General features: G+C 47.3%; 1 protein-coding gene across 1 annotated transcript in view; it reads right to left on the reverse strand.

Moving 5' to 3' along the window:
* The window catches only part of LIN7B (lin-7 homolog B, crumbs cell polarity complex component), a 64,114-nt gene extending 49,502 nt beyond the window's left edge, over positions 1–14,612 (reverse strand). Inside the window, exon 1 of the mRNA XM_063942443.1 lies at positions 14,433–14,612. Within this exon, the coding sequence (XP_063798513.1) occupies positions 14,433–14,469 (37 nt within the window). The 5' untranslated portion in view covers positions 14,470–14,612. The remainder of the gene's footprint in view (positions 1–14,432) is intronic.
* Between the last annotated feature and the right edge of the window lie 794 nt (positions 14,613–15,406).

A 15,406-nucleotide genomic window follows, 5' to 3' on the forward strand; every position in this document is an offset into this window, starting at 1 on the left:
TAAAATTGTGTAGGTCCCCCTCTGGCCCTCAAAAGAGCTCTGACCCATCGAGGCATTGACTCTACAAGACATCTGAAGGTATCCTGTGGTATCAGACACTGAGACGTTAGCAGATCCTTTAAGTCCTGTAAGGTACAAGGTGGGTCCTCCAATGCTTGGACTTGTTTTACCAGCACATACCACAAATGCTAAATCAGATAGAGATCTGGGGAATTTTGAGGGCAAGTCCACACCTTGAACTCTTGGTCATGTTCCTCAAACCACTCATGAACAATGTTTGCAGTACGGTAGGGCACATTATTCTGCTGAGAGAGGCCACTGCCATCAGGGAATCCCGTTTCCATGAAGGTGTGTACTTGGTCTGCAACAATGGTTAGGTCAGTGGTACGTGTTAGAGTAACATCCACATGAATGCCAGAACTTAAGGTTCTCCGGCAGAACATTTCCCAAGGCATTACATTGCCGCCTCTGGCTTGCCTTCTTCCCGTAGTGCATTCTGGTGCCATCTCTTCCCCAGGTAAACAACACACAGGCATCCGGTTGTCTTTCCTTGGACCACTTTTGGTAGGTACTAACCACTGCATATCAGAAATACCCCATAAGACCTGATCTTTTGGGGATGCTCCGAAATAGACGTCTAACCATCAGAATTTGGCCCTTGTCAAAGTCGCTCAGATCCTTATGCTTGCAAATTTTCATCAACTTTAAGAACTGACTGTCTAATATATCCAATTCCCCTTAAGCTACAGTCCCGGGCTAATGCCGGGAGACTTAAACATTTCGAGAAGTCTTTCTCTTGGACTCCTAGGAGAATAGACCAGCTTAATAGATCCTGCTTCTCTTTCTTGTGAAGTCGGTGTGGTCACAATTAAACAATTAGTCTCCATTGTGCAAGGACGATATTCAGATCATTGTGCAGTAAAAAGTTGTGAGTGATGATGCAACTTGTGTCATCATGCCCCTTCGACTTCTCCTCTTTGGCATATCAAGGGGATCATAGGCATGCAGTCTCCTAGGTAACATAAATGTGATACTCACACAAATACACACACTGAGGCCAGTGATGTTGCAGCAACTATAACTAACATACTCTTATTTGCCATTTGAGACTTTGGGGCTTATTCATCTTTGATAATTGCACCAGCTCTATGGAGACACAGTCCCTCTCTCTGAACGTGGTCTCCAGTGTCAGCGGTTCTGCTTCTTTAGATGCAGCGAGCTGTCAGCGAAACCCCCGTGAAATGCCCACGTCGGGTAGCCACCTCCCCTTGTTACCTCCCAAAAATGGGCAGTAGAATTCAGTATCTCTTCGTTCAAGCTCGATTTGAGAGCGGTAACCATCGGACAGCTTGTGCAGGCTTAAAAACATCAGCCGCTTGCGTCCACCTCTAAATCAGGCTTCACGTGTGCTTTAAAGACAAGACAGCTTGGAGCTGGATGAATGCAGATGGAAACCAGGCTGTCTGTTATCGAGACGACATCTTTCTGAAGCTGGCATGAGCTGGTCAGAGCAGGCCTTTAGCATGGCCCTGCTGATTGGTTCCTCCCACCCGCACACCCTTTCCGCAGTCATTCTAAAAATAGGATTTTAATACCTACCGGTAAATCCTTTTCTCTTAGTCCGTAGAGGATGCTGGGGACTCCGTAAGGACCATGGGGTATAGACGGGATCCGCAGGAGACCTGGGCACATTATAAGACTTTGAATGGGTGTGAACTGGCTCCTCCCTCTATGCCCCTCCTCCAGACCTCAGTTAGAAAACTGTGCCCAGGGAGACGGACATTTCGAGGAAATAATTTATTGTTTAAGCACGGTGAGTGTCATACCAGCTCACACCACGAACATACCGCAGAACGTGGCATTCAAAAGAATACCAGCCAACAGCATGAACAATACACAGCCATATACTGAGAGAATATGTAACACAACCAGTGTGTCAACACAACCAATAATAAGACACCGCATGCCATGGCACGCACAACGTCAGCCACAGACTGACAGAAAAGAAACACCACAAGAGTGTAACCATAACCAATAACTGCAGAAACAGTACGCACTGGGACGGGCGCCCAGCATCCTCTACGGACTAAGAGAAAAGGATTTACCGGTAGTTATTAAAATCCTATTTTCTCATACGTCCTAGAGGATGCTGGGGACTCCGTAAGGACCGAGATGAGCGCCTGAAATTTTTCGGGTTTTGTGTTTTGGTTTTGGGTTCGGTTCCGCGGCCGTGTTTTGGGTTCGAACGCGTTTTGGCAAAACCTCACCGAATTATTTTTGTCGGATTCGGGTGTGTTTTGGATTCGGGTGTTTTTTTCCAAAAACACTAAAAAACAGCTTAAATCATAGAATTTGGGGGTCATTTTGATCCCAAAGTATTATTAACCTCAAAAACCATAATTTACACTCATTTTCAGTCTATTCTGAATACCTCACACCTCACAATATTATTTTTAGTCCTAAAATTTGCACCGAGGTCGCTGTGTGAGTAAGATAAGCGACCCTAGTGGCCGACACAAACACCGGGCCCATCTAGGAGTGGCACTGCAGTGTCACGCAGGATGTCCCTTCCAAAAAACCCTCCCCAAACAGCACATGACGCAAAGAAAAAAAGAGGCGCAATGAGGTAGCTGTGTGAGTAAGATTAGCGACCCTAGTGGCCGACACAAACACCGGGCCCATCTAGGAGTGGCACTGCAGTGTCACGCAGGATGGCCCTTCCAAAAAACCCTCCCCAAACAGCACATGACGCAAAGAAAAAAAGAGGCGCAATGAGGTAGCTGTGTGAGTAAGATTAGCGACCCTAGTGGCCGACACAAACACTGGGCCCATCTAGGAGTGGCACTGCAGTGTCACGCAGGATGGCCCTTCCAAAAAACCCTCCCCAAACAGCACATGACGCAAAGAAAAAAAGAGGCGCAATGAGGTAGCTGACTGTGTGAGTAAGATTAGCGACCCTAGTGGCCGACACAAACACCGGGCCCATCTAGGAGTGGCACTGCAGTGTCACGCAGGATGTCCCTTCCAAAAAACCCTCCCCAAACAGCACATGACGCAAAGAAAAAAAGAGGCGCAATGAGGTAGCTGTGTGAGTAAGATTAGCGACCCTAGTGGCCGACACAAACACCGGGCCCATCTAGGAGTGTCACTGCAGTGTCACGCAGGATGTCCCTTCCAAAAAACCCTCCCCAAACAGCACATGACGCAAAGAAAAAAAGAGGCGCAATGAGGTAGCTGTGTGAGTAAGATTAGCGACCCTAGTGGCCGACACAAACACCGGGCACATCTAGGAGTGGCACTGCAGTGTCACGCAGGATGTCCCTTCCAAAAAACCCTCCCCAAACAGCACATGACGCAAAGAAAAAAAGAGGCGCAATGAGGTAGCTGTGTGAGTAAGATTAGCGACCCTAGTGGCCGACACAAACACCGGGCCCATCTAGGAGTGGCACTGCAGTGTCACGCAGGATGTCCCTTCCAAAAAACCCTCCCCAAACAGCACATGACGCAAAGAAAAAAAGAGGCGCAATGAGGTAGCTGACTGTGTGAGTAAGATTAGCGACCCTAGTGGCCGACACAAACACCGGGCCCATCTAGGAGTGGCACTGCAGTGTCACGCAGGATGTCCCTTCCAAAAAACCCTCCCCAATCAGCACATGATGCAAAGAAAAAGAAAAGAAAAAAGAGGTGCAAGATGGAATTGTCCTTGGGCCCTCCCACCCACCCTTATGTTGTATAAACAAAACAGGACATGCACACTTTAACCAACCCATCATTTCAGTGACAGGGTCTGCCACACGACTGTGACTGATATGACGGGTTGGTTTGGACCCCCCCCAAAAAAGAAGCAATTAATCTCTCCTTGCACAAACTGGCTCTACAGAGGCAAGATGTCCACCTCATCTTCACCCTCCGATATATCACCGTGTACATCCCCCTCCTCACAGATTATCAATTCGTCCCCACTGGAATCCACCATCTCAGCTCCCTGTGTACTTTGTGGAGGCAATTGCTGCTGGTCAATGTCTCCGCGGAGGAATTGATTATAATTCATTTTAATGAACATCATCTTCTCCACATTTTCTGGATGTAACCTCGTACGCCGATTGCTGACAAGGTGAGCGGCGGCACTAAACACTCTTTCGGAGTACACACTTGTGGGAGGGCAACTTAGGTAGAATAAAGCCAGTTTGTGCAAGGGCCTCCAAATTGCCTCTTTTTCCTGCCAGTATAAGTACGGACTGTGTGACGTGCCTACTTGGATGCGGTCACTCATATAATCCTCCACCATTCTATCAATGTTGAGAGAATCATATGCAGTGACAGTAGACGACATGTCCGTAATCGTTGTCAGGTCCTTCAGTCCGGACCAGATGTCAGCATCAGCAGTCGCTCCAGACTGCCCTGCATCACCGCCAGCGGGTGGGCTCGGAATTCTGAGCCTTTTCCTCGCACCCCCAGTTGCGGGAGAATGTGAAGGAGGAGATGTTGACAGGTCGCGTTCCGCTTGACTTGACAATTTTGTCACCAGCAGGTCTTTCAACCCCAGCAGACCTGTGTCTGCCGGAAAGAGAGATCCAAGGTAGGCTTTAAATCTAGGATCGAGCACGGTGGCCAAAATGTAGTGCTCTGATTTCAACAGATTGACCACCCGTGAATCCTTGTTAAGCGAATTAAGGGCTCCATCCACAAGTCCCACATGCCTAGCGGAATCGCTCCCTTTTAGCTCCTTCTTCAATGCCTCCAGCTTCTTCTGCAAAAGCCTGATGAGGGGAATGACCTGACTCAGGCTGGCAGTGTCTGAACTGACTTCACGTGTGGCAAGTTCAAAGGGCATCAGAACCTTGCACAACGTTGAAATCATTCTCCACTGCACTTGAGACAGGTGCATTCCATCTCCTATATCGTGCTCAATTGTATAGGCTTGAATGGCCTTTTGCTGCTCCTCCAACCTCTGAAGCATATAGAGGGTTGAATTCCACCTCGTTACCACTTCTTGCTTCAGATGATGGCAGGGCAGGTTCAGTAGTTTTTGGTGGTGCTCCAGTCTTCTGTACGTGGTGCCTGTACGCCGAAAGTGTCCCGCAATTTTTCTGGCCACCGACAGCATCTCTTGCACGCCCCTGTCGTTTTTTAAAAAATTCTGCACCACCAAATTCAAGGTATGTGCAAAACATGGGACGTGCTGGAATTTGCCCATATTTAATGCACACACAATATTGCTGGCGTTGTCCGATGCCACAAATCCACAGGAGAGTCCAATTGGGGTAAGCCATTCCGCGATGATCTTCCTCAGTTGCCGTAAGAGGTTTTCAGCTGTGTGCGTATTCTGGAAAGCGGTGATACAAAGCGTAGCCTGCCTAGGAAAGAGTTGGCGTTTGCGAGATGCTGCTACTGGTGCCGCCGCTGCTGTTCTTGCGGCGGGAGTCCATACATCTACCCAGTGGGCTGTCACAGTCATATAGTCCTGACCCTGCCCTGCTCCACTTGTCCACATGTCCGTGGTTAAGTGGACATTGGGTACAACTGCATTTTTTAGGAGACTGGTGAGTCTTTTTCTGACGTCCGTGTACATTCTCGGTATCGCCTGCCTAGAGAAGTGGAACCTAGATGGTATTTGGTAACGGGGGCACACTGCCTCAATAAATTGTCTAGTTCCCTGTGAACTAACGGCGGATACCGGACGCACGTCTAACACCAACATAGTTGTCAAGGACTCAGTTATCCGCTTTGCAGCAGGATGACTGCTGTGATATTTCATCTTCCTCGCAAAGGACTGTTGAACAGTCAATTGCTTACTGGAAGTAGTACAAGTGGGCTTACGACTTCCCCTCTGGGATGACCATCGACTCCCAGCGGCAACAACAGCAGCGCCAGCAGCAGTAGGCGTTACACGCAAGGATGCATCGGTGGAATCCCAGGCAGGAGAGGACTCGTCAGACTTGCCAGTGACATGGCCTGCAGGACTATTGGCATTCCTGGGGAAGGAGGAAATTGACACTGAGGGAGTTGGTGGGGTGGTTTGCGTGAGCTTGGTTACAAGAGGAAGGGATTTACTGGTCAGTGGACTGCTTCCGCTGTCACCCAAAGTTTTTGAACTTGTCACTGACTTATTATGAATGCGCTGCAGGTGACGTATAAGGGAGGATGTTCCGAGGTGGTTAACGTCCTTACCCCTACTTATTACAGCTTGACAAAGGGAACACACGGCTTGACACCTGTTGTCCGCATTTCTGGTGAAATACCTCCACACCGAAGAGCTGATTTTTTTGGTATTTTCACCTGGCATGTCAACGGCCATATTCCTCCCACGGACAACAGGTGTCTCCCCGGGTGCCTGACTTAAACAAACCACCTCACCATCAGAATCCTCCTGGTCAATTTCCTCCCCAGCGCCAGCAACACCCATATCCTCCTCATCCTGGTGTACTTCAACACTGACATCTTCAATCTGACTATCAGGAACTGGACTGCGGGTGCTCCTTCCAGCACTTGCAGGGGGCGTGCAAATGGTGGAAGGCGCATGCTCTTCACGTCCAGTGTTGGGAAGGTCAGGCATCGCAACCGACACAATTGGACTCTCCTTGTGGATTTGGGATTTCAAAGAACGCACAGTTCTTTGCGGTGCTTTTGCCAGCTTGAGTCTTTTCAGTTTTCTAGCGAGAGGCTGAGTGCTTCCATCCTCATGTGAAGCTGAACCACTAGCCATGAACATAGGCCAGGGCCTCAGCCGTTCCTTGCCACTCCGTGTGGTAAATGGCATATTGGCAAGTTTACGCTTCTCCTCCGACAATTTTATTTTAGGTTTTGGAGTCCTTTTTTTACTGATATTTGGTGTTTTGGTTTTGACATGCTCTGTACTATGCCATTGGGCATCGGCCTTGGCAGACGACGTTGCTGGCATTTCATCGTCTCGGCCATGACTAGTGGCAGCAGCTTCAGCACGAGGTGGAAGTGGATCTTGATCTTTCCCTAATTTTGGAACCTCAACATTTTTGTTCTCCATATTTTAATAGGCACAACTAAAAGGCACCTCAGGTAAACAATGGAGATGGATGGATTGGATACTAGTATACAATTATGGACGGGCTGCCGAGTGCCGACACAGAGGTAGCCACAGCCGTGAACTACCGCACTGTACTGTGTCTGCTGCTAATATATAGACTGGTTGATAAAGAGATAGTATACTCGTAACTAGTATGTATGTATAAAGAAAGAAAAAAAAACCACGGTTAGGTGGTATATACAATTATGGACGGGCTGCCGAGTGCCGACACAGAGGTAGCCACAGCCGTGAACTACCGCACTGTACTGTGTCTGCTGCTAATATATAGACTGGTTGATAAAGAGATAGTATACTCGTAACTAGTATGTATGTATAAAGAAAGAAAAAAAAACCACGGTTAGGTGGTATATACAATTATGGACGGGCTGCCGAGTGCCGACACAGAGGTAGCCACAGCCGTGAACTACCGCACTGTACTGTGTCTGCTGCTAATATATAGACTGGTTGATAAAGAGATAGTATACTCGTAACTAGTATGTATGTATAAAGAAAGAAAAAAAAACCACGGTTAGGTGGTATATACAATTATGGACGGGCTGCCGAGTGCCGACACAGAGGTAGCCACAGCCGTGAACTACCGCACTGTACTGTGTCTGCTGCTAATATATAGACTGGTTGATAAAGAGATAGTATACTCGTAACTAGTATGTATGTATAAAGAAAGAAAAAAAAACCACGGTTAGGTCACTGGTATATACAATTATGGACGGGCTGCCGAGTGCCGACACAGAGGTAGCCACAGCCGTGAACTACCGCACTGTACTGTGTCTGCTGCTAATATAGACTGGTTGATAAAGAGATAGTATACTACTAATATTATATACTGGTGGTCAGGTCACTGGTCACTAGTCACACTGGCAGTGGCACTCCTGCAGCAAAAGTGTGCACTGTTTAATTTTAATATAATATTATGTACTCCTGGCTCCTGCTATAACCTATAACTGGCACTGCAGTAGTGCTCCCCAGTCTCCCCCACAATTATAAGCTGTGTGAGCTGAGCAGTCAGACAGATATATAATATATATAGATGATGCAGCACACTGGCCTGAGCCTGAGCAGTGCACACAGATATGGTATGTATGTGACTGAGTCACTGTGTGCTGTGTATCGCTTTTTTCAGGCAGAGAACGGATTATAAATAAAAGTGGTGGTCACTGGTCACTATCAGCAAAACTCTGCACTGTACACTACTGAGTACTCCTAATGCTCCCCAAAATTAGTAAATCAAGTGTCTAAACGGAGAGGACGCCAGCCACGTCCTCTCCCTATCAATCTCAATGCACGTGTGAAAATGGCGGCGACGCGCGGCTCCTTATATAGAATCCGAGTCTCGCGATAGAATCCGAGCCTCGCGAGAATCCGACAGCGTCATGATGACGTTCGGGCGCGCTCGGGTTAACCGAGCAAGGCGGGAAGATCCGAGTCGCTCGGACCCGTGAAAAAAAACATGAAGTTCTGGCGGGTTCGGATTCAGAGAAACCGAACCCGCTCATCTCTAGTTTATACCAAAGCTCCAGACTGGGCGGGAGAGTGCGGACGACTCTGCAGCACTGATTGAGCAAACATGAGGTCCCCATCAGCCAGGGTATCAAACTTGTAGAGCGTAGCAAAAGTGTTTGAACCCGACCAAGTATCCGCTCAGCAAAGCTGAACCTGCGCAACTCCTCGGGCATCCGCCCAAGAAGAGCCCAACTACCTAGTAGAATGGGCCACCACCGACTTCGGTAACGGCAATCCAGCCGTAGAACGAGCACGCCGAATCGTATCACAGATCTGGCGTGTAACAGACTGCAGAGACGCAGGCGCCCCAATCACGCTGGGGGCATACCGGACAAATAGAGCCTCTTTTCCCTAAATCTGAGCCAAATTGTCGACATAAATATTCAAAGCCCTGACTACATCGAGAGACCCCGAATCAGCCAATGCTTATGTAACCACAAGCATCAAATAGGCTGGTTTCTGCGAAACATCGAAACCACTTTTGGCAGAACTATTATCAGAGTTTTCAATTCCGCTGTATCCACCTGGAAGATCAAACAGGGGCTCTTGTGAGACCCAGCCGCTACGTCCGACATCCGCCTTGCGGACGCCAAAGTCAAAAGCACGACCACTCTCCAAGAGAGAAATTTTAACACAACCTTTCATAAAGGTTCCAAACCTTGTGACACAAGAAAACGCAACACCACGTCAAGGTCCCACGGTGCCAATGGGGCACAAATGGAGGTTGGATGTGCAGTACTCCTTCCACGAAGGTCCGAACTTCCGGAAAGGTTGCCAATTCTTTCTTGAAAGAAAATTTATAAGGCCAAAACCGCACTGAAATGAAGCCTAACTTTAGGCCTGCACCCACACCTGCTTGCAAAGAATGGAGAAGAACGACCCAGCTGAACTCTTCCGTAGTATCCTTCTTGGATTCACACCAAGACACACATTTTCTCCCAACATGGTGGTAAGGCTTTGCCATTACTTCTTTTCTAACCCGAAGAAGTGTGGAAACGACTTCACTGGGAATATCCATTCTGGTTAGGATATGGCGTTCAACCGCCACGTCGTCAAACGCAGCCGTGGTAAGTTTAGATACACGCCAGGATCTTGTTGTAACAGTTCCTCACGTAGAGGAAGAGGCCAGGGATCTTCTATGAATCAATCCTGAAGAACTGGATGCCAAGCCCTCCTTGTTTAGACCGGAACAATGAGGATCACCTGAGCCTTTGTTCTTCTTACGTTTAACCCCTTCAGAAGAGTGAAAACGGAGGGGACACGTAGACCGACTGAAAACACCCAAGGTGTCCTGAGGACGTCCACTGCTATAGCTTGAGGGTCCCCTGACCTGGAACAATATCTCTGAGATCTCTCGTTGAGGCGAGACGCCAACATGTCCAATTGAGGCACTCCTCAAAGACTTGTCGCTTCAGTGATACTTCTCGATGACGACTGTATTTCTCCCGGATTAAGATCGCGTCTGCAGAGGAATCTATTTCTCCGTCGTTCCCATTCGGAACGAAGACTGCTAATATAGCGTTTACCAGTCTTTCCACCCAGCGGAAAACTTTTTCGGCATCTGCCATTGCCGCTTTGCTCCTTGTTCCGCCCTAGCGGCTTACTTACACCACTGCTGTCAAGTCGTCCGACAGAATTAACACGGGCAGATCAGTAAGCAAATGTTCATTGAAAATAGCTCTTAATTAAAGAAAGCTTATGGCAGACAAGCTTCACAGCTTGACCTTTTCCTCTGGAAATACTTCCCCTTGCAAGGACTGCTCCCCAGTCTCGGAGATCTGCATGCATGGACACCAGGATCTCATCCTGGATTCCGAACCTTCGTCCCTCTAGGAGGTGAAAACTGAGCCGACACCACAGGAGCGGAAACCTGGCCATTAGGATTATATTCCGGCGCATGCGCAGGTGAGACCCGGACCACATTTCCAACTGGCCCCGTGAAAACCACTCTGGCATTTGACCTGCTCTCCGAAAAGGCCTCTTAGGCCGCACCGATCTTCTTCATCAACGGAACATATTGATGGATTGTCACTGCAAATCTGAGCCGACTCCGGATCCTCAGACCTCTTTCCACAGGAACACACAGAACTTCAACCGTTCCGTATCTACTCTGATACCCACCTCCGACGTCTGCGTCGTTGGGAATAACAGCCTTCCCCTGTGCTGAAGAACAGTCCGAGAGAAAACAACGATTTGCACCACTTGTGTCTTGATCTCGCCTTAATCAGGAGAGAGTCACGGTACAGAATAACAATGGCTCTTACTATTGAAAGAATACCATCCTACTGCCATCACTCCAGTGAAATGGCACAGACAATCCTGGATATCCACCCAGGTAAGCTGGATGCGGAGAACAACGCATTTAAACCCCTTGGTTTTCTTTTTCTTTTTAAACAGGGAGAGCAGGACAATGCCCTGAACCTGACGCACCTCTGGTATGGCGTCGCGTACTACCTCCCCTTCCAGCGGGGAAACAGCAAGATCTATTTGAAAAATCAGTGAGGGGAAACATCTGTAAATGCCAGAATGTCCCCCTTTGAATTCTATAATTAACTCACAAGTCCTAGTCTATTCTCAGACTGACTGAAAAGTAGTAGACGAGTTCCCACCGGAGTGGGCTCCAGCCAGATAGACTCAGCGAATATGTGTTGGATGTGGTAGAAACAGAAAACGACATCCGCTTCTGCGAACCTAACAAGGCTGCAGCACTCTTACCTTTTCACCTTCCACTGTCTGCACAGAAAAGGAAAAAAGAACGGTATCGAACCGGTTAAAACGACTGCATCCCACAAAAGAATGCGTCACCAACCGTTGTGAAGGAGACTAACTCACGAAGTTAGACTTACCAGCAGTATCTGCCGAGATTGACTGGACTGAGGCATCCCCAGACAGCGGTTCCTGTATACGCACGGCAGCCAGCCGCAATGTTATAGAGAAGAATCAACATAAGACACATCCCCTCTCTCTTTAGGGTAATTCTATCGGATGTCTTTCCAAATACAAACACTCCCCCATGTGAAAGTAATGCAAATAAGACCAAAGCATAGAAATAAAATATCACTTAGCTTCCTGTATACGATCCTTTGTGACAGGGCCCCGTGTCGACCAGGAGTTGACATTCACAGTATTCTATCCGCGGCAGGAAAAGAATAAACAGTCGGACTCCTTGAGAGGATCTGAGACCAACTCGTCACGGCCGACCTAGAGCTTCATCAACAGAGCGACCAGCACATGAGAAGGAATAGCTTTACTTCAGCATTCATTATAAATCATAATATGAATATACATAATGGAATACACAATTACACACATATCCTAAATATATATATATATATATATATAAGCGGATTGTCCGGAACCGTCGGGTCCCTAGCGACATTAATGTGTTCTGAATGTGTATGACCATGTACTGAATGCCCTAGTTGTGGATCTACCAGGAAACATTATGGTCGACAGAAATCCTAGTATTCGTCGACAGCAGGGAGTAGTAACCAGGCAAAATAACATTCTTGCAACCCCGAGGGGTCCGAGGGAAGTATACATAAATAATTGTAATAACACTCCCCCACATATACTACCATGTCTGCGCTCGAGCTACAGGCCCATGGAACCGTACCATACATATACATATAAATATATATACAGGTATAAAACAGTTACAACATGTTAATTTACACCCAGTAAGAACAGTTGGTGCCGACAGGGCCACCCACATACTACTGTTCCTCCCATACAGTGTTTACTTTTAACAAGCATACAACTACCGACCTGCTGATACGACATCTACCGAATCACGTACCAACAGGCGTCGGCGATGCCGACAGTGATCCCCACAGCTGTTTGTGACAGAGCACTCATGCATGTCGACATATGTTGACTAAAGAGCTATAATGGGTATATCTGACACACAGAGATATATGCACAACAATAATGATTACATGCCCATTATCCAAAATAGTGCTATATTTCGTTCTATATAGCACTAAAACACTGTGCCCCCCTTCGTTTGCACTATATACATGCTTTTGTCGGGGACATGGAGAAAATTGCGCTGAATCTCGTTGTGAAGGCTAAGCCCCGCCCCTTCTCGGCGTGCTTCAGCCCTTCTATTAAAATAACTTTTTTATGCTGGCGGGGGCCGTATACAGTGCCCACGCACTGTATACATGTCTTTTTCACACACAAATAGGTTTATATTGCTGCCCAGGGTGCCCCCCTGCGCCCTGCACCCTTGCAAAGCCGCTGGTGTGTGGGAGCAATGGCGCGCAGCGCGGCCGCTGCTGTATACTGGCGGGGGTATCGGACCCAGTGCCCGGGCACCGAATATGTATCTCTTGCCAGCGGTTTTGACCCTCAGTAACTTGCTGCCCAGGGCGCTCCCCCCCAGCGCCCTGCACCCTGTGAGTGCCGTTGGTGTGTGGGAGCATGGAGCGCAGCGCTACCGCTGCGCTTACCTCCGTTACTGAAGTCTTCTGCCGTCACTGAAGTCTTCTGTTCTTCTAATACTCACCCGGCTTCTTTCTTCTGGCTTCTGTGAGGGGGTTGACGGTGCGGCTCCGGGAACAAGCAGCTAGGCGAACCAAGTGATCGAATCCTCTGGAGCTAATGGTGTCCAGTAGCCTAAGAAGCAGAGCCCTTGAACTAAGCAGAAGTAGGTCTGACTTCTCTCCCCTCAGTCCCACGATGCAGGGAGCCTGTAGCCAGCAGGTCTCCTGAAAATAAAAAACCTAACAATAAAGTCTTTAGAGAAACTCTGTAGAGCTCCCGTAGTGTGTGTCCAGTCACTCCTGGGCACAGAGTCTAACTGAGGTCTGGAGGAGGGGCATAGAGGGAGGAGCCAGTTCACACCCATTCAAAGTCTTATAGTGTGCACATGTCTCCTGCGGATCCCGTCTATACCCCATGGTCCTTACGGAGTCCCCAGCATCCTCTAGGACGTATGAGAAATAGTGAATAAAACATGTTCACCTTTTTTTATTTTTTTTTACAGAAATAAATAAAACGAAATTCTGCCACACGTGAGAATGAGGATATTTTGTAACAACATATGACAATCTTAGTATGCAGCAGATAAGAAGATAATACATTTTTCTGTCTGGTTATACTGGAGACTGAGTCAACCTGTTTTTCCTACTGGCGTAGTCTGGAATTTTAAGTCAAGTGCACTGTGGACAATTTTCTTTATAGCCATTCTTCTTCTGAAAGAGTTAAAGCACCAAATGACATGTTTACCTGCAGTACGGAAAAGGCAACAGCTCTCTTAAGACACCCTGCAATTGTCATTGCATGGAAAAAAATAAATGTATACATGTAGGCTTTCCATAATATCCCTTTAATCCGGGACACTTATGATTTACACAGGTTCTGATGCTGTGTATATATATATATATATATATATATATATATATATATATATATACACACACACATATATATATATGTATATATATATGTGTGTGTGTGTGTGTGTATAGTGTAGTGAGATTACTTCAATTGTTTTGAACATTGAAAAGCAGAGAAAAAACTGCAGCGTGGAAATGTGAACGTATTGTATGTGGAAGGTGTAGGGACAGGATGAAATGTGAATGATTCAACACTGGCTGGAGAAATTTTATACAGTATGAGATGTTAAGGTGCGCGATCTACAAAGAAGCAGAACAGAAATAGAGTCGGATGAAGGGAGAGCCAAATGCAAGGTTATTCTGCAAATCACTCACTGCCCTGATTAGCAGGTTGGTGCCAGTTAAAAAAAAAGAGAGAGAGAGAGAGAGGCAAAGCCATTTATTATTTCCCTCCTCCCTCTGTCTGCACTCAGCAGATACAGGCACAATCCCAACCCCTGCAATGAAACATGCATTGTATCTATTACCTCTTTCCAGACCTAAAGGTTCAGTCAGAGCTGCCATCTTAACTCCAGCAGTCACATGCCCAGGAGTTTCCCACTGTGGTGGAGGAGGAGAAGGAGGAGGGGACTGTGCTGCTCAATCTACAAGCTGTGAAGATGCTGTGTGCATCCTGACGGCCACTTCGCCATCCTCCTCCAGAACGTGCCACAGCCATGAGTTGTCGCAGAACGCATCACACAGTCTCATCACATAGTAGTATTTGTACTTTGTAGTCGCTGTGAAGCTACAATCACACTCCGTTGTGCACGCATCACTTCAGATGAATAAAGAGTGTAATGTTGTTTTATGGTTTGTCCAACCTCATGGTAATCTAGTCAGGATCTGCTTGATCTGTCATCCTACTCGTTGCTGCTGGTAACTGAAATGACATTAGCCGGCAGAGGATTCGCACAGGAAGAAGCTTGGTTTTATGTAGAATTTAATTTCATCTCTAGCCTTTTGGCAAAAGCACGGAAATTGGCCACCGGTGGACAGGATTCTCAGGGACACTTTGATGTTGGTGCAGCACGGTGCACCTATAGTAAGGATCAGAGGCAGAACTCTGGGAGGCAACGGAGTCATCTGCCGCTGGGCTCCTGCTCTGAAAGGGGGCTCTTCTCCCCCCATTCTGTGACACCATTGAAGTAAGTTAATTGATGGCTGCCGCTATCTTTTCACTATATGAAGTTACTTCTCTGACAATTACACATTTTATTATTATTATTTATTTATTATCAGTTATTTATATAGCGCACACATATTCCGCAGCGCTTTACAGAGAATATTTGGCCATTCACAACAGTCCCTGCCCCAGTGGAGCTTACAATCTATATTCCCTAGCACATTTATACACACACAGTCATTCTAGGGTTAATTTTGTTGGGAGCCAAATTAACCTACCAGTATATTTTTGGCTTGTGGGAGGAAACCGGAGTACCCGGGGGAAACCCACGCAAAT

The sequence above is a fragment of the Pseudophryne corroboree genome, chromosome 10 (assembly GCF_028390025.1).
Source record: "Pseudophryne corroboree isolate aPseCor3 chromosome 10, aPseCor3.hap2, whole genome shotgun sequence".
Lineage (NCBI taxonomy): Eukaryota > Metazoa > Chordata > Amphibia > Anura > Myobatrachidae > Pseudophryne > Pseudophryne corroboree.